Source organism: Dipodomys merriami, unplaced genomic scaffold (genome assembly GCF_024711535.1).
Source record: "Dipodomys merriami isolate MVZ:Mamm:240054 unplaced genomic scaffold, mDipMer1.0.p SCAF_7, whole genome shotgun sequence".
Lineage (NCBI taxonomy): Eukaryota > Metazoa > Chordata > Mammalia > Rodentia > Heteromyidae > Dipodomys > Dipodomys merriami.
This window is the reverse complement of record NW_027206290.1, coordinates 18,799,914-18,819,379: the sequence shown is the minus strand read 5'-3', so window position 1 is coordinate 18,819,379 and position 19,466 is coordinate 18,799,914. Positions and strand designations below refer to the sequence as shown.

Genomic DNA, 19,466 nt, shown 5'->3' with positions numbered 1-19,466 from the left:
CCGGATATATTTTTTTCCATGGTTATAAAGTTTATAAAAATTCAACAAAAAATACCTCACCATTGGAAATTAAGTTGTCATCTCTATCAGTGACATCCTCTAGAATTTCATGCTTCTCAAGAGAATATTCAGATGAATTTTTATACTTTTGAAAATTAGAGTCAAGTTTCATTTGAGGCACATCACTTTCCACTATCATTTTTCTAATCATTTCCTCTTCATAGTTTTTTATGTTTCTGTTTGATGAATATATAATCCTAAAAGACAAAATATAAAATAATAAGTGATTTTTAAATAGAAGGTCAATTTCTCCAATGTGCTGCTTTCATATACAACCTGTATCTATTTTATACAAAACATATACAATTACATACATGTATACATACATAAAACATAACCTTTTTAAAACCATTTAGTATGGACTATAGAAAGTTCAATTCGCAATAATAAAAAGTTTAAAAACAGTCAATAAAATTTTTAATGTTAAAAAGGGATATTGATACTAAAACAGTATCTAACTTAACTAGACAAACCCAGAAAGACACAATTATCAAGCCTAAGGAAGAAATCATCAAGACTAAGGAAGAAACAGATATGAATAGACCTTAAAGAGAGTAAATTAGTAACAAAAAACCTCCCACAGTTTTGCACAGTAGTACATCCAGTTGTATGGAAGGTATATGGCTAGCCCTAAGGAAAATAAAAGACCCTACCAGAAAAAAATAAAGCAAAAAATGGCTTGAGGCATTGGTCAAATGGCCTGGCAAGCATGAGGCACTGAGTCTAAATTTATTTCCAGGCCTAGAAATATAAAGGCTATAGTGGAAAAAAAATAGATAACACCTAAGAAAGCTATTTTGTAGCTTGACGGTTTATTGATTGATGGTTTATTCTTATACCTCCCAGTTATTGATGTTAAATTGAAAATTTCCAAGTCCTCCCTCTTTTCTTTCTCTTTCATACATATACATCTTTTCAAAACAATAACAGTGTATTTCTTCTTGGGAAGTCAAAGATTTTTATGATCCTCATTGGATTTTAATCACAAAGTCATAAAGTAAACACTACTTTCCATTCACTTGAGCTATAACTGGTCACTGAATATAAAACATTTCAAAAAAATCATTTTATAATCAAGAACACAACAAAAAGTAGCAATAGTTTACATTTTTACTAATTATTTAAAGAGAAAGAATGAAAAATGAAGAGACTTACAAAGGACTGAATTTCATACAGCAAATATGCAAAATCTATTTTATAAACATTTTTACTAAAACCCTTTAAGCACTGTTTTCCATCCTCTTTATGCTTTGTCTTAACATAAGACAAATTTCAAAGTAATCAGCTAAAGAAAAAGGAAAGTCCAACACATGTACTTTCAATGTGGAAGCCAATGGATGAAATATCATTTGTGGTATAGACATCAATGAGACAAGCAACCTAATCTCAAGGAGCTTATGCAACCATAGACATAGATAACTAGTCTAATACACAAACAGAATGTGATTAAATGCTTATGACAGTGCAATGTGAAAATGCTACGAAGCACAAAACCAGTTATTCTAACTTCTTATTTTAGATAAGAAAAAAGAGGCTGAAAAAAAACAAAACATGATAATGCAGAGGCAGAAGGCGGTTTGCTGTCTTGCTGCCAAGTCCAGGGCTTCTCCCACACTACCTCTAATTCAATCTTTTCTTCCCTGTTACTTCTTTATTTTATTTTTTGGGTCCATTGTGGGGCCTGAACTCTGGGCCTGGGCGCTGTCCCTCAGCTCTTCAGCTCAAGCCTAGAGCTCTACCACTTGAACCACAGCGCCACTTCCAGCTTTTTACTTTTTGCTTATGTGGAGCTGAGGAATCGAACCCAGGGCCTCATGCATGCCAGACAAGCGCTCTACCACTGAGCCACCTTCCCAGCCCCTTCCCTGTTACTTCTTATGATGACTAATAAAGGATAATATTGATATAATATCTCTCTCTAATGCATAAAATTTTGACTTATTCTCAGGATCTTCTGTTAAGCTCAACACCTAAAACTCAACAACTTCAGGAATGTATAATTTCATAGTGCAAACTACTATGAATAACATTTGTTCATTGTTTACTATATTCCAGGCTACTGGGCCATGTTTTCAGGTGATGGAGTTAATGATCAGTGATTAGTACAAGTCAGTACATACATACAGAAATGGTAGACATGCCTTGACTAAAAATCCTGCTCTTACAACCACTCCACTATACAGTTTAAAACTGATATTTGGAACTCATTGATAGTTCTCAAAAGAAGATACAAAAATGGAAAATAAATGCAGGAAAATATACTCAACATCATTAGTTATCATGGAAATAGAAATGAAAAGTTCAATGAGATACTAGTGTAGTCCCCTAGGGCAGCTAAAATTAAAGACAGAACATTGCACAAGTGGTGCTAAGGCTATGGAGAAACCAAAATCTTGTACATTGCTAATGTGAATGTAAAAATGGCCATTTTAGAAGCATCTGGTTGTCCCTCACAAAGGTGAAACATTAGCTAACATATAACCCAGCAATTTCACTCCTATATATTTACCCAAGAGAACTGAAAACATAGATTCACGCAAGAACTTGTAAGTACTGGGAATGTAGCTCAGGAGCAGAGCGCTTGCCTCACTAATGCAGAACCCTGCATTCCTTCCCTACCATTGTAGGGAAAAAAATAAAACAAAAAAACTGCACATGAATGTTCACAGAAGCATTATTCATAATAGCCAAAAAAATAGGAAAAACTTAAATGGCCATCAACTATGAATGAACAAATGTGGATAGGTATAAATCAGATATCATTCAACAAATGAAGTACAGAATTAGATTTTCCTATTATTTAGCTGGTAAGTTTGTAAATTCATAAAACACCAGACTCCAAAATTACTGAAATATTCAACTGATGATCCATTTTCAAAAATTTCTGACTTAACGACTGAATGTCATTCTGTGTCAAAACTTATCTCCAATGTGGTGGTATTAAAAGGTGTGACATTTGGAAGATTAGATCATAATGGCAGGGCCCTTTAAAAGGACATCCAAGGGGGTTTGTTCACCACTTCTGCTGTGTGAGGACATAGAAGGTACCACCTAGAGGAACTAGTCCTCATCTGACACCAAATCCGCTGGCATCTTTAACCAGGAGTACTCAGCCTCCAGAACCATGGTGATAAATTGTTGCTGTTTTAAGTTATCCAATCTAAGATATTTTATTATAGCAGCCCACATGGACTAAGATATAAATCATTGGAATAAAACCAGTTATGACCTCATACTTTACATGCATAATGTATCTAAACAGGGGTGCAAAAGATCAATCCATGGGGCTATAAGCCTTTTTTTCTTTTTTTTTGGTCAGTCGTGGGGCCTGAACTCTGGGCCTGGGGGCTGTCCCTTAGCTCTTCAGCTCAAGGCTAGCGCTCTACCACTTGAGCCACACCACCACTTCTGGCTTCTTCTGTTTATGTGGTGCTGAGAAATTGAACTCAGGGCCTCATGCATGTGAGGCAAGCACTCTACCACTGAACCACCTTCCCAGCCCACTTATGTACCAAAGGGTATATGATATGAAATATGCTTTACACTGGTTGCCTGTATCCTATCTACCTTTATTGATAATTTTGTATGTTCCATAATGATGTGATATTCAAGAGGTCCTTGGCAGAAATGTTTCCCTACTTGTGGTAAGCTTTGAATATCACTAACACAGAAGTCAATATGCAGCAATGTTTTTCAACAGAGGACATGTCCTTCCAGAAGAAATCTGGCACTGTCTGAAGACATTTTAGTAGTCACAACTAAACACCATAAAATATACAATACTACAGCAAAAGAAATTATTTAACCCAAAATGTCAATACTAATCATCATTTAAATTACCACAGGGCTAGGAATGTAGCTAAGTGGTAGAGCATTTACCTAGCATGAAGTCCTGTTCCCACAAAAAACAATTACCAGAGAAAACATCATTCATTTTCTTTCTTCCTTGCCCATCCCTCTTTCTCAAGATTAAAAAAAAAAAAATCTTGTCTTGAGGACTGTACCCAAGGCTTGACCTCTGCGCTACATTCTCCCCTCAAATTAGTCTTCTTCTTCTTCTTTTTTTGAGCTAGTATATCGCAATATAACAGGTTGGCCTCAAACTCTCTTTCTGCCTTAGCCTTCTGTGTTCCTGGATTGCAGGTATGCACCATCACACTCAGCAGATCAGTCCAATACTAAGCCTCTACTATTTTACTTAGACTTCACAAATTACTAAGGTGGTCTAAAACTTAAATAAATAGTTCCTATTAGGTTGTAAAACAGATTAAATAGACATACACATATTTTTTAAACAACCCCACATTAAATATAAGAAGAAAAAAGAAAGCACTTACTGTAAAAATTTTCTAAATTCTGAAGCTTCAACATTTTTCACAGGAAAAGGCCCATGATTCGCTAAACTATTTGATGACTTTCCAATAATATGAAAATAGAAGTCAGAAACTCTTGCTAAAAGGATTGCTTTATGTACTTTGAACAAAGTGCCATCTATAGAGAAAGTAACATCTGTATGAATTTCTTCCTTTAAAAGCCTGTAAGGAATAACAGTTTAATTAGTGTTGCTAAAATATGTAATATTTATTCTTTTATAAAAACAGGTTTAAAATAACATTTACTCTTAAAAATACAGAGGAAACAAAAATAGAAAGCAAGATTTGTTCTGGGTTCATCCCAAAGAATACTGCTTAACACTGTCTTAGAATCTAAATTTTTTTTATTATTTTCATTATCTTTAAATAGTTGTATAAAAGGGTTTTAATTCAACATGTCAATTTGTGAGTATAATGCATTTGATCAGTATTAATCATTTCATCATAATTTTTTAAACTTTATATTGCAAAGATAATTTCACTAAACAAGTAGACTTCCTTCAAAATATAGTTTTCTTAATAATTCATTCTAGTACTACAATTTACTTTCTGCTACTTAGGTTGATTTTCCTTTAATATATACCCCTTTCTTACTTTTTATTAGCAAACATTAATAATACGCAGTTTCACTGTGGTAATTCCATAGGTGACAACACTGTACTAAAATATACATTTGTTACACAGAGCACAAAATTAACATCATTTCTGACATATAATTTTTAAAAATTCTAAAACTGAAGCAAAAAAAAGTGAGCGGTCAACAAAAAACAAACCAGACATAACAATAGACAATTCAGATTAGAAACTGGTTCACTTTGTTCCGTTAATTACCAAGTCTGAAATGCAGGCTTGGATGTCAAGAATGTGACATTTAAATCCTTTTCCATTCCCACCAAATAGAATTAATCATGTTCTAATCTATTATTTAAAATGATGGATTTAGGGGTGAACCTATTCAAATCCCTCTGCTAGTAGTCAGACACCGTTATGGTAAATATCACTGACTGATTTCCCCTGTGATGGAAGAACAGAAATCAACCTCATAATAGAAACTTTCATACTATAATCTTTGACACTCTGAAGTAACTATGTATTTGTACTCTCTAAATACTAATAATTTGTATCACTATGGCAATATCATCACTATAGCAATGCCATCAGTATCATCAAGGAATATATTCTCAGAGGACTTCTGTATTGCAAGATATAATTGGCACTCACACCAGTACACCATAGGAAGTGCAAGTAATGGGTAAAGATATCCATTACTATGAGAGCTTGGAGAGTTGCCAATGACACTCACACTCCCTGAAGACCAAACTAATGGTTCCTTCTTCTAATCCCATTACACTCAGTACATGCCTCTATTACAGAACATCTGCTGTTGCATCATTATTATTTCTATGTTGTCTTTCCCCCACTAGACAATGAACTGAAGGCCAAAAACTGTGGATCTTCAATATACAGCAAGCATTCAGTATCTGCTTGTTGAATGATCCAACTTTATGCTGAACAACAACAAAAAAATACATCAGAGTACAAACACTTTCAAAATCTTGGAAACAATGAGCAAACAGTTTGGTCAATATTTCTATTTTTTTGGTCAATATTTTCATCAGCAAATTATTTTCATAGGAAACTTTAAAATTATACAGAAGTATGTTCTCTTATATTTCAATTGAAAATTCAAATTGTACACTCAAGTTGTTCCTCCCCGCTTCCCTACCCTTACTCCCTACCCCTCCTCAAATGAAAAGGAAGCACTGCAGATGTTAGCCAACAACTCTCACCAGGGAATCCAGTTCATACTAGAGTATTTGCTAAATGAAATAAAAGCTAACATGTATAAAAAAAAACTGTTGGTGTGAAAAATATAATCTTTATTATAATATGTGTGACAATGTCTTGTATCTTTCACAAATACCAACAACTATCTGACTCAGACTGGTTTAAACATTAAAGGCTCACCTAAAGTCTACAAGGGCAGACTAAAGTCTCATTATTGTCAATGCCCATGTTCTCTCCAGCTCTGTCAAATACTTTATTAGCCTGTCTTAGTCCATCTTGTGCTGTTAGAACGGAACAGCATAGTAGATAGTTATAATGAACAGGAACTTGTTGGCTCATAGCTCTAGAGACTAGAAGAGCAGTCTCAAGGTGCTGGTACTTGACAAGGGCCTCCTTGCTACATCACTGCATGACAGAAGACAAAAGGGAAAGGGAGAACAAGAGGAGACTATACTGTTTTTGCTTTGAGACAGAGTCTTTCTATGTAGCCCAGGCTGGCCATGAACTCTTGATCGTCCTGCCTTAGCTGTGCACATTCAACTACAGACTTTAATAAAAACACCAAATTCACTCATGTCCTGATCACTATTCAAAGGTCCTTCAACTTAAAATCACTAACAATGGCAGCTCAATTTCAGCGTGGATTTTGGAGGGGATAAATATTCAAATCATGGCATAACCTATCTAAAGCATAAACCCAGCTTATGGTAAAACCCAGTTATCACTAAACATTTACTGTACTAAGCAGCAGGAACAGAAATGGGATTGCATTAAACTGCAGAGTTTCTGAATGGCAAAGGACATAGCTAGCAGGATAAACAGAAAGGCCAGAGAATGGGAGATCTACTAGCTATACATCAATCAGACAAGAGCCTCATATCTAAAACATACTTAGAACTCAAAAAATTAAGTCCCCCCAAAACAAATCCTCAAAGAAACAATAACCCTATTATTAAATGGGCTAAAGACTTAAAAGAGAGTGTGCTCTGAAGAAATAAGAATGGCCAATAGACACATGAGGAGATGTTCAACATCTCTGGCCATAAAAGAAATGCAAATCATGGGCTGGGAAGGTGGCTCAGTGGTAGAGCGCTTGCCTTGCATGCTTGAGGCCCTGGGTTTGATTCCTCAGCACCACATAAGCAAAAAGAAAAAAAGCCAGAAGTGGTGCTGTGGCTCAAGTGGTAGAGCACTAGCCTTGAGCTGAAGAGCTGAAGGACAGAGCCCAGGCCCAGAGTTCAGGCCCCACGACCGGACTCCCCCCCCCCCCCCAAAAAAAAAGAATGCAAATCAAAACCACATTGAGATTCCCTACAGCTAGAATGGCTATTATCAAGAAAACTAATAGTAACAGATGCTGGTGGGAAGTGGCCAAAAGGGAACATTACTACACTGCTGGTGGGAATATAAACTTGTTAAACCACTTTGGAAAGCAGTATGGAGGTTCCTCAAAAGACTAAATATAGACCTTCTCTATGATCTAGCCTATGATCCTGGACATTTACCCAAATAACCACAAACAAGCCCACACTAAAGCTACCAGGACAACCATGTTCACTGCAGCAGATGCCCCTCAGTACATGAATGGATCAAGAAAATGTTGTACATTCACACAATGAAATTCTATATTTCCATCAGCAAGAAAAAGGAAAGATGAAAAAAATTATAGTAAGTAAGCCAGACACAAAGATACAGGCTGCATAGTTTCCCTCATTTCTAATAACTAGAATTCATCTAGGATATTCTTAGCAGAAGATGACAATGGCTCAATAGTGATGTGGACATGACCATATAAAATGATGCTTATCAAAATGAACTCCTAGAAATGGAAGCAAGAGGTTTTGTTTTGTTTTTTAATTGTACTGTTTGCAGTTCTTTTTTCCAGCCTTTGGTTTATTCCCTGTTGTCACTATATTTTTTTTATTTCTGTACCCTTTGTCTTGTATATAAGTTTATCTGATTTGGGGAAGGGAAGGAGATCATAGAAAGGTGAGACAAAGGGTGAACTAATGCAACAGTGATACTCACAAACACTATGTTGGAAATGAACTTTACAACTTGGAGTGGAGGGAGCTCGGGGACAAGGAGTAGGATGAAATGAGGGGGGGGGGAACACTGTTCAAAAAGAAATGTACTCATTACTTACTTGTGTAACTGTAACCCCTCTGTACAGCATCTTTACAGTAAGTTTTGTTTTTAAAGAAGAAAATGATAATGAAGATGAGAAAACTATGTAGCAGAGGTAGATGATGAATGGTGATGGAGGTGTGGAATTAAAATATAGTACGCAATAAAACTGGAAGGAGTGATTGGGTGTAGAAGGGAAAGAAGGAAATGTTTATGCTGTTACCACCAACCTTTAGTCTTTATCTGTTAGTCATACTCTCCAACTCATAAATCTACTTTCAATTGTCTCCTGGCTAGATGTCTGTTATATTCCCCGCCCCGCCTCCCTTCAAATGTCCTGAGATGAGGGGGCCTACTTTCCCTACCTCCTCCATTTTCAATGAACAACCTGTTTCACTGTCTCATTTCCAGTGTTAAGTCTCCTAGCTGATTTCTGTCTCCAATTTCTTTTTCAAATTCAGAATGCAAACATGTTAATCTCTCCTTTAAAAGTACAAAAGCTGTCTCCATTGCTTCCAGTATACATTTCAATGGAGAAAGGCTGAAGTCAGCTAGTCTTAAGTATATCCATGTATTGTCACTTTGACTCTCTGCCCCAAATAATCTTCTCTTAAATAAAGCAGCCAAATTAATTTGTTTGTACATGGCTCTGGTTTGTACCATATACCCTTCTGCCCTAACCACATCTGAAATGGATGACAGATGGAACTTCCAAGGTTAGTCATTGGCTACCATGGCAAGATAACTCAGTAGAGATGTCTGATAAACAGGGACTGACTCCTGGCACTTTGAGAGCATGCCAAAGCAAATCTATGATGCAGTAAGAAAAGAAATGGAGCTGGGTGCTAGTGGCTCATATCTATAATCCTAGCTACTCAGGAGGCTGAGATCTGAGGATCAGCCCAGGCAGAAAAGTCTATTAGACTCTTTTTTTGTTGTTGTTTTTTGTCGGTCATGGGACTTGAACTCTGGGCCTGGGCGCTGTCCCTGAGCTCTTCAGCTCAAGGCTAGCCACTACCACTTCCAGTGCCACTTCCACTTTTCTGAGTGGTTTATTGGAGATAAGAGTCTCAGGGCCTTTCCTGCCCAGGGTGGCTTTATACTTTGATCCTTAGATCTCAGCTTCTTGAGTAGCTAGGATTACAGGCACGAGCCAAGGGCGCCCAGCTCTAAGAAACTCTTATCTATCTCCAAGTAAAAACCTAAAAAGCCAGAAATGGAGCTAAGGCTCAAGTGGTAGAGCACTAGCCTTGAGGCAAAAAAGCCCAGGCACAGTGCCCTGACAATGAGTTCAAGCCCAGCAAAATAAATAAATAAATAAATAAGTAAATAAAAGGAAATGGGAGAGGAGTGAAGCAGAAATGAAGAGACAAAGCTACAATATCAGTTTGTACAGCGACTATAGAGAAGGTAGACTTGGATTCCTATGCTGACCATGTGATCTGGAACAAATCATTTTAATGCTTTATTGAGTCAGATTGCTAAAGTTCTTATTCTGGTTCCATCTTTTGCAGTGCTGGGACTGACTTCAGGGCCTTGCACTTGTAAGGTAGGATACTATTCCTAGAGTCCTTTTAAAATGCTTTTATTTTTCAGATAAGGTCTCATTTTTGCCAGAGGAAAATCTCCTCCTCCCTCCGGCGCCTTAGAGCTAAGACTACAGGCAGGAACTTTTGTGTCCCTATAAATTCTTTAAAGTTAATTCAAGGCTACTCTAATCTCAATTTGTTAGATAAGGATAAAATAGCTTTCCCCAGGGACAGCAGGAGAAAATAAAGCATCTTTCCAAGCCCAGTACTTAGTAGATAATAGGGTATTTGCTTTTCTTGTCTATTTTCTTTAAAAATTTCCTGAATAACAAACCATTTATCAAGGAGATGTGATTGTTTTGTCAAATCCCTAGTAATTTTCAAGGTTGTTTGAGAGACAGGATTTAGCTGTGTAACCTAGACTGAGCCACCCAGTAACTGGCAAGCTCAGATCTTGCTTTTAATTTTTATTTTATTTTATTTATTATTTTTTGGTTGGGGGGTCCGTTCGTGGGCCCTGAACTCTGGGCTTGGGTGCTGTCCCAAGTGGTAGGCTGTCAAGTGGTAGGCTAGCGCTCTACCACTTGAGCCACAGTGCCACTTCCAGCATTTTTCTCTTTGCTTATATGGTGCTGAGGAATCGAACTCAGGGCCTCAGGCATGCAAGGCAAGCGTTCTACCACTGAGCCCCCTTCCCAGCCCTTATTTTTATTTTTAAACTTGAAACTGATTCCTGCTTTTTCTCACCCCTCAACATTTCTCATGCTCTGAGGTAACCTAAAATCTAATACAATTTATCTTCTCAAAAATAAATGAAGTCCTTCCAAATCTCCTGTGTAAAATCTCTTCTCCTTGGCTTACTCTCCATATTCAGGACAAGATACATGGTAGGTAATAGCTGATTAATATTTGTGGAATAAACCAATGATACTGCTACACCTGGAAATTTAGAATAGCTAGAAAGGTGGTTGTGTTTTTTATAGTTGTTTAAAAAATACTGCTACATCTATTTTCATTTGCTTATAATAGAAAGTTACGAGGATGAGGAGAAAATACTCATGAGCTATACTTTCAACCTCATTTTCCTTATTATAAATTAAGTATGTTACCTTCTTTAAAATCCTATTTTACAGCTCACAAATAAGGCAGCAGAATAAAGCCACTTAAGAAAGGGAGTGTCTCATCCTTAAGAGAGTCATCCTAGAAACGGAACAACTTCAGTCTTAGTTTTTCCATCTTTTACAGCTTCCCATTAGGGAGATAAAGCGACATCCTGGGTACACAGGCCCAAATGAAAAGACTTTTTTTTTTTGGCCAGTCTTGGGCACTGTCCTTTAGCTTCTTTTGCTCATGGTTAGTGCTCTACCACATAAGCCATAGCACCACTCTGGCTCTGTTTATGTGGTAACTGAGCAATCCAACCAAGGACTTCACACACGCTTGCTAGGCAAGCACTCTACCACTAAGCCACATTCCCAGCTAGAACTTTTTTGTTGTTGTTGTTAAGTTTGATTTTATCTATGACTAAAGAGGTTGTTAAGTGTGGGAAAGTTTCTGACGGCAGATGCTTTTTTTGTTTCCGTATTAAAATTTGAACCCAGGGCCTTGTAATTGCTAAGCAGGCCATCCACCATTTGAGCCACAAAAAATGCTTTTTTAAATGAATGCTCAAAGTACATTACGCTTTTTTAAATGAATGCTCAAAGTACATTACACACATATATCTAAATAGCACATGAAACTCTTGCAGAATTTATGCTAATAAAAACTTAAAAGTTAAATGAATTCTACACAGCTGTCAAGATGTGGCCAAGGGCATCAGCAATCCTGGGACCTTGCTATAGCCATGAAAAGTCTTGGCCCTTATCCCAGACCAACTGAATCCGAACTATAGGCTGGGATACGGTACACCTGTATTTAACAAGCCTTCCAAGGTTCCAAGTGATTCTGATTGCACTATTTTGCTGGAAATGGAAATTAACCAGGTCGTCTTGGAATCTCAGTTGATTTTTTTTACTTTAACTGCATTTCTTACAGTCTGAGGTGGATATTCACGAGGTTTACAGACGTTTAACTTCAATACAACCCTTCACTTGCGTGAGTCTGGCGGGAGCTGAGAGATGATGGGAGCTAGAGTATACCAGGTAGCCAGGGTGCAGCCAAAAATATTTCCACACAAGCATTTGGGATCAGAGGGTTTAAAAGGAGCGACCTCAGGCTCTAGTAGTTGGTCCTTTCCTCATTCCAAATTTTCCTAATTTTATTATTTTTCTTAACAATAAAAAAAAGAGAGGGGCTGGGAAGGTGGCTCAGTGGTAGAGCGCTTGCCTTGCATGCATGAGGTCCTGGGTTCAATTCCTCAGCACCACATAAGCAAAAAGAAAAAAGCCGGAAGTGGCGCTGTGGCTCAAGTGGTAGAGTGCTAGCCTTGAGCTGAAGAGCTGAGGGACAGTGCCCAGGCCCAGAGTTCAGGCCCCACGACCGGACCCCCACCCTCCCCCCCCCAAAAAAGAGAAAAAACAATCCTCAAAAACTGTTTTAGAACTTCCACCCAGACTAGACAACCAAGCAACACGTCCGTGTTCAGACTACTTTAGCATCAACTGGTGCTGCACCTAACTACTATTTTAAACCACTGTTTTCCTTCCGAAGCCGGTACGTGGTTTCCAAACGCTGCAGGCTGATTGTTTAGGGCGCGCGAAGGCGCCCTCGGAGGCGTGGGGGAGCAGGCGAGCGCCCCACGGCCGCCGGAGGGGGGGAGGGATGGGGAGGCCGAGGAGGCGGGAGCCCCGGCGGGCGCCGCGGGCACCGCTGCAGCCCGGCTCCCGCCGCCTCCTACCTGAGCAGGTCCCCGCCGAGCCGCTCCGACTCCGTCGCCTTCAGCCGGCGCCGTTCCCGGGGCCCCTTCCTTTGTAACCCCTCGCCGCAAACGCCAGGGGACCCCACAAGTGCCGTGGGGGACGCGCCCCCCTCCTCACAGCGGGCCATGGCCCACCCAGGAACCCCCACGCGTGGCAGGCCCTGGGCTCGGCCACCCCAGACACTTTAAGGGGAACCGAGGGGGCGTTTCCGACCGGACCCGGCACCCGGGCTCGATCCCGCCCCTTGAGGGAAAAAGCGGCCGCCCTCCTCGCCGTGCAGCCCGCCCCTGGGAGGCGACGGGACGTCCCCGGGGTATGACGTCAGCGCCTTCCTCTCCCGGAGCCCACGTGACCCGCGCGGTGCACGCAGGCGCAGTCACCCTGTTTACCTCTGCGCGGGCAGCCTGAGTTCCCGCCATCCCCTCTGGCGAAGACCGTCTAGCCACGCCCCCTTCCGGACCTAGGTGTAATCGTCTTTTTAATAGGCCTTGTGTGAGCCCGAGGCTGGTTGCCCGTGCGTGACTCACGCCTGCAATCTTAGCTGCTCTGGTGGCTGAGATCTGAGCATCACGCTATGAAGCCGGACCAGGTAGAAAAGTCCATGAGACGCTTACCTCCGATTAACCAGCACAAAGCTGGAAGTGGAGGTGTGGATCAAATGGTAAAGCGCCAGCCTTGAGTGAAAAAGCTTAGTGACAACGAGAGACCCTGAGTTCAAGCTCCAGTACTGGCCCATGAGCCAGTTGTGCTGTAAATTCCCAGGAGATTGGATGTTGTGGCATGCCTCTGTAACCCATTAAGGAGGAGGCTGCGCAGGAGGATCAAAAGTTTGAGGCCAGCCTGGACAATAGAAAAAAGGTAAAAAAAAAAAAAAAAAAAAAAAAAAAAAAAGGAATTCCTCTCTCATAGGAGAAATCCCACTTCTTTCAGGTCAATCATGAGGCTTTAAATGAATGAGGACTCTCACCGTATGACTTCCTGCCCAGTCTATTGATTTAAGTGTTTATCCCTCTAAAAAACTAAAGTGTTTATCCCATCTAAAAACTAGCTTCGTGAAACTGGTGGGGTTGGGAGGGGAATGACATAGCTAGGGAAGGGGAGAGAGTTGGTGGTTCAATTCCAAGCACAAGGGGGGAGGGAACCCTCATAGAAACATAATATTTGAACAATCTGGGTACCATAGCCAAGTTGACTTATAAAAGAACCACCATGAGATACGTACATTTGAGAAAAATGTAAAGTACAGGAAACAAAATTATGTCACAAAACTAATTTTGGAAGAAAGGAGGAGCTTCAGTTCTGATGCAGGGTATGGAGAAGTGAGGAAGTTGGCTGGACAAGTTTTATTTGTATTTTGGTGGTACTCAGAACTTCAAGCTTGCTAGGCAGGCACTCTACCACTTGAACCTTGTCCCCTCCCCCACAAGGATTTTTTTTTCTTAATCCAAGTATAAGTTTTAAGAGGGTTCACCTAAAAACAATTGTTTAGAATGTAGATTACATTTTATAATATGCAGATGGTCTTCTGTATTGTTTCTATAGGTCTGCTCCAACGAGCCCTAGGTTGAAAATAACTGGTGTTACCACCAAAACACATACACACAAATTTGTCTTTTCTTAATGCAAAAAGTTAAGAAAGTGTAAACTTTAGGGGCCATATTAGTTTTATTGTCAGTGTGTCTACATCCCTAAGAAAACTGACTGAGCAGGTCCCTTGTGGCTCATGCTTGTAATTCTAGCTACTCTGGAGGCTGAGATCTGAGAGGATCATGGTTCAAAGCCAGCCTATACATGAAAGTCCATGAGATTCATCTCCAATTAACCACCACAAAACCAGAAGTGACACTGTGGCTCAAGTGGTAGAGTGCTCACCTTGAACTGAAGAGTTCAGGAATAGGGCCCAGGCCGAGTTCAAGCCCCAACAAGAAAAAAAAAAAGAAAAGAAAAGAAAACCGACTGCCAGGGAGTAATGGTTTCAGAGTTCAGTCTAGCTGGCTTCTCCTTCCTTTCCCCATTTTTTTCCTCCATATCTCCTCCCCCATGAGATGGTACTACCTATTTTCAAGATAGTAGTTAATGCTTTGAGGGAGAACACCTGGAAGACACATCCAGAGGAGTGCTCCTAGGTTATTCTCAGTCCAACCAAGTTAAAAATCAACATTACACAGGGCCCTACTCTTCTTTTATAAGCCCCTTACATGACTCTAGTAGGGTCTCCAGAGGTATGTTTACTTGGGTATGGTTTGTAAAGCATACAAAAGAGATTTTTGACCTCAGCTGTTTCTCTGACTAAATATTGCTAACCATGTGGGGGCACAGTGTTCCTGAAGACATTTTACAGGGAGGGATGCAACCAAAATGAAACTAGTTAGAGATACAATAACTTGGGGTGATACAATAACTTGGGGTGAATGAGGCATGTTTATGATTCAGAATCACTACCAAGCTTTGATAGTTTATTGTTCTCTGTCCTGGTGTAGGACTGAATCCCAGGAATCTTTTGCTGATTCATTCCACAGAGAGCTGTGGGGCAGAGGGGAGAGGCCCAAGGTCATCTCACTATGTGATAACATCTTGTAACAGCAAGTATTGGAAGTGTCAGGGCCAGAAAGTAAAGGGTTCAGTCCTCATGGATGCGTACTCAAAGCAAAGGAATATTCACAGTAATGTAGAATGTGCAATAACCATATTTTCTTGTTTGATGCAAATTAGAACATGTCATAATTCCTGCACTTACAACCAATGTTTATATTAGCTTTCCAGAAATTACAATCTATTGTGATTTCTCATTCTATACTTTAAAATTCCATACTTTAAAAAAAAAAGAGGAAGCCAAAACATTTAGAACTGTTTCGATGTATTTCCGAGACTACTGTATTTTTGTCTTGTAAAACAGGACTACTTTGTAAAAGAGCAAAGAGATATTTATCTAGAGCTGCTGCTGCTGCTTCTTTCTTCTTCTTCCTCCTCCTCCTTCTTCTTCTTGGAATACAAATGATAATCTATTACTGTTAGTGGAGCTTTTCAAAGGATCATTTTTATTTCACTACTCGTGTCTACCTGGAAAGTACTGGATCCATTTCCCAAGCTCACTGAGACATTTGAATGCAGGGAAGTGGGCTGGACCTCTGGCGGTAAGGAATAGATATAGGCCGCCTGGAGATCTAAGTATGAATGAAATAACTTGGCATAGGCCGGGTGCTTGAGGGCAAATTTCCGGAAGCTCTTGAAGGAAATGTGTGCCGAGCTCTTCCCGGCCATTTCCCAGAAGAGTCTGGAAACATCCAGATCCGGCACTCCAAAGGCCGCGCGGAGGATAGCGGTGAACTCCTGCTCGGTGATGAAGCCGTCGGCATCGAGGTCGAAGAGCCGGAAGGACACCTCCAGGATCTTTTCAGTGTCCTCGGGGTTGCACAGGACCGTCAGCCCGATCACGTACTCCCGGAAGTCGATGGTGCCGTCGTGGTTCCGGTCGAAGAAGGCGAAGAGCTGTCTCAAGGGCTCGGTCACCGGCAGTTTCAAGTAATTGGAGAACTCTTCGATGCCGATCTTCCCGCCCTTGGAGGCCACGGCAATGGCGGCGAACTTATCCAGATGCTTGTGGATGTCGTCCCAGTCCAGCTGCAGTTTCCGACTGATCTTGGTGAACTCCACCAGGCCCGCCTCCATGGGGAGCCGCAGGGCCCCCGCCGAGATCATCAGCCGGCAGTCCTCGAACGTGTGGTCCGTCACGGGGACCCCCAGGGCGTTGGCCATCTTGACGCGGACGGCGTTGGCGAAGAGCAGGGGATCCCTCCTCTCCTCGGCGCTGGGCACGTGCACGGGCATGAACTCCACCTCCACGCGGGTGAAGGGTTGGCTCAGGGTGAGCACGCACGCCTGCAGCCCCGTGAAGCCCTGCCAGGTCCAGGTCACGGTGTCCAGCGTGTTGGGGTACCGCAGCAGCACGGGCTGCACGGGTACCCCGGGAGAGAACGCCCCCAGCTTGAAGGTGACCAGGCAGGAGCGGTTGGTGCACACGCCTTCGGGGAAGATGAGGATCTGCGGCCACTTCTCGTGAGAGGTCACCCGCTTCAGGATCTCGTTGCGCGTGTTCTTGCGGGAATCCGGGTCCTCGCGGGTGACCAGCACCGGCTGCGTGGACAGCAGGAACTTCCCCGCCACCGGGATCTGCACGTTCTGGCTGGCCGACACCACGGACGGCAGCCCCAGCACCACGCAGGCGATGGCGTCGAAGAAGGAAGAGTGGGGCGCGGTGACGAAGATGGGGGCCTCGTCCCGGCTGGCCTTCTTCCCCTTCACCTTCACCAGGAAGCCGGCGAAGAAGAAGCCCACCCGGAACAGGAAGGCGAGCGCGGGCCTCGTCACGCGCCGCCGCCAGCTCCTGGGGGGCCTGGCCGGCCGCGCGGGGAGGTTGTGCGCCGACAGCGCCGCCATGGGCCAGAGGAAGAGGAAGAGGAAGGCGATGCACGACACGCGCACCGGCACCAGCACCAGGCCCAGGAGGATGGTGGAGGCCCAGCGCCACGGGCTCAGGCGGGTCTGCTGCAGGAAGGGGTTGTCCACGGCCGGCGGGAACAGGGAGCGGGTCCTGTCTTGCACTACTCTGGGCGTCCACGTCTCCTTCTGGCTGCCCGTGGGCAGCGCCATGGAGCCTGGGGCGTGGGGGGCTCAGCTGCAGGCAGGTGGCAAGCGGCTCCGGGCCGGCCTGGCTCCCCGCACACCGGTCCTCCACGTCCCCGTGCTCCTTCTGTTTGCCCATAATCAATAATCACGACCCTGCCGGGCAGACGCGGGAGGGGGGGCGGCAGGGGGCGTAGGGCCCGCAAAGTCTGGAGAGTCAGAGAGGATATGCTTCCTCCTTCCTTCCTCCCCTCCTTGCCATGTTTGCTTCCATCTCTTCCTCCGTCTCCCTTCCTCCTCCCTCCCTTTCCATGTTTCCTCCCATCTCTCCCTCGATCCCTTCCTTCTCTCCCATCCTTTCCATCTTTCCTTCCTTCCCCCTATCCTTTCTTCCTTCCTTCCCTGCCTCCTTTCTATCCTTCCTTCTTTCCCATCTTCCCTCCCTCCCCCCCCCCTTCATTCTTATGATAGTTCTGGGGCTTGAACTCAGGGCCTGGGAGCTATCCCTGAGCTTTTTCACTCAAGTCTGGCACTCTACTAAAATAAATAAAAATGAGATGCAGGTGGGAAATCCTCGGCTTTACCACCAAGGATCCAGCTCAGCTTCTGGCTGCAGAGCTTACACTGGGGGCACTGGCAAGGGGACTTATTCAAACTCATTTTCATGTCTAGAAGTTGATGACACTCCTTACCTTGTAATGTGTTCCCGAGGCTCCAGTATAACGTAGTACATGAAGAACTGAGCTTCTGTTGACAGTACAGGTTGCTATGGTATAGTGAGAATTCCTGGAGACATTCTACTTCTGTCACAATTAGAACATGTGTGATGGGATCTGAGTAGTTTGTACCATGCCCTGATTTGGCAGTGTCACATTTGTCTCCTATAGGAGAACAACCCTAGACAATGAAGGTATCCTTTGTTTTTGATTGTGCCAATCCTGGGACTTCAATTCTGAGCCTAGGTGCCATCTCTGAGCTCCTTTTGCTCAAGGCTAGCACTGTACTACTTGAGCTATAGCACCACTTCCATCTTTTTCTGTGATTAACTGGAGCTAAGAGTCTCATGAACTTTTAAGCCTGGCTGGCTTTGAACCGTGATCCTCAGATTACAGGCATTACAGGATTACAGGCATGAGCCATGAGTGCCTGGCTCAGGCTGTCATTATTCTCTCTCTGGTGGCTCTTCCCACTCTTACTTTGAATGTTCATTTCTAGTGTGTGTGTGTGTGTGTCCTGGGGTTCATTTCTAGTGTGTGTGTGTGTGTGTGTGTCCTGGGGTTTGAACTCAGGGCCTGGGCACTGCTTTTTGCTCAAGGATAGTGCTCTACCACTTGAACCACAGTACCACTTCTGGCTTTTTTCTGAGTGGTTTATTAAGGATAAGAGTCTCATGGACTTTTCTGTCCAGGAAGACTTCAAACTGTGATCCTCAGATCTCAGGCTGTTGAGGAACTAGGATTATAGGCATGAGCCACCAGCACCTGGCTCATTTCTACTCTTTAAGCTTTATTTAACTTCGTTCTAAGTATATCTCTTAAGGAAAAGGTCCATGTTACCACGTCCATCTTTCTCTTACATCTCTTCAACAGAGCAGAGCAGAAGTTCAGGTAAACTCTTCTGTTATAACCTGGTACCAGAGGCTCACACCTGTAATCCTATCTACTCAGGAGGCTGAGATATGAGGATCATAGTTCAAAACCAGCCCGGGCAGGAAAGACCGTGAGACTCCTATCTCCAATAAACCACTAGAAAACCGGAAGTGGCCCTGTGGCTCAAGTGGTAGAGTGCTTGCCTTGAGCTGAAGAGCTGAGGGACAGCACACAGGCCCAGAGTTCAAGCCCCGCGACCAACCAAAACAAACAAAAAAACTCTTCTGCTATAACATTAACAATAGGCTTTATCTGTGGTTTCAGGTACCTGTACCTGTAGTTTGATTTCACAAATCATAAGCTTTGATTTGTGTGCCTGTTTGAGTTGTGTGAAGAAGTCAGGCACTGTTTCAGCTCCTCCCCTTTGTGTGGCATATCAGGGCTGAATACTCCTCATCCCACCAGTGACTCCCTTACTAATAGCTCACTTTGTAGCCATCCCAGTGATGGGATCCA

The 19,466-nt window shown here is 42.5% G+C and overlaps 2 protein-coding genes across 4 annotated transcripts in view; both read right to left on the bottom strand.

Moving 5' to 3' along the window:
- Btbd8 (BTB domain containing 8) overlaps positions 1–12,941 on the bottom strand; it is a 61,525-nt gene extending 48,584 nt beyond the window's left edge. Inside the window, exons 1-3 of one of the 3 annotated variants that reach the window (XM_070007646.1) lie at positions 12,717–12,941; positions 4,398–4,595; positions 61–257 (exon numbers count right to left, since the gene is read on the bottom strand). In XM_070007646.1, coding sequence (XP_069863747.1) covers positions 61–257; positions 4,398–4,595; positions 12,717–12,865 — 544 coding nt within the window. In that variant the 5' untranslated portion in view covers positions 12,866–12,941. The remainder of the gene's footprint in view (positions 1–60; positions 258–4,397; positions 4,596–12,716) is intronic. The other 2 variants (XM_070007648.1, XM_070007647.1) reach the window with 2 other exon arrangements.
- A 2,637-nt stretch (positions 12,942–15,578) lies between these two features.
- On the bottom strand, positions 15,579–18,076 carry LOC138816975 (lysophosphatidylcholine acyltransferase 2B-like). Its single transcript, XM_070007285.1, has 2 exons — positions 18,054–18,076; positions 15,579–17,393 (listed from the first exon to the last, which is right to left on the bottom strand). Exon 2 carries the CDS (start codon positions 17,386–17,388, stop codon positions 15,763–15,765), a length of 1,626 nt encoding a protein of 541 aa, XP_069863386.1. The 5' UTR covers positions 17,389–17,393; positions 18,054–18,076; the 3' UTR covers positions 15,579–15,762.
- Positions 18,077–19,466: the final 1,390 nt, after the last annotated feature.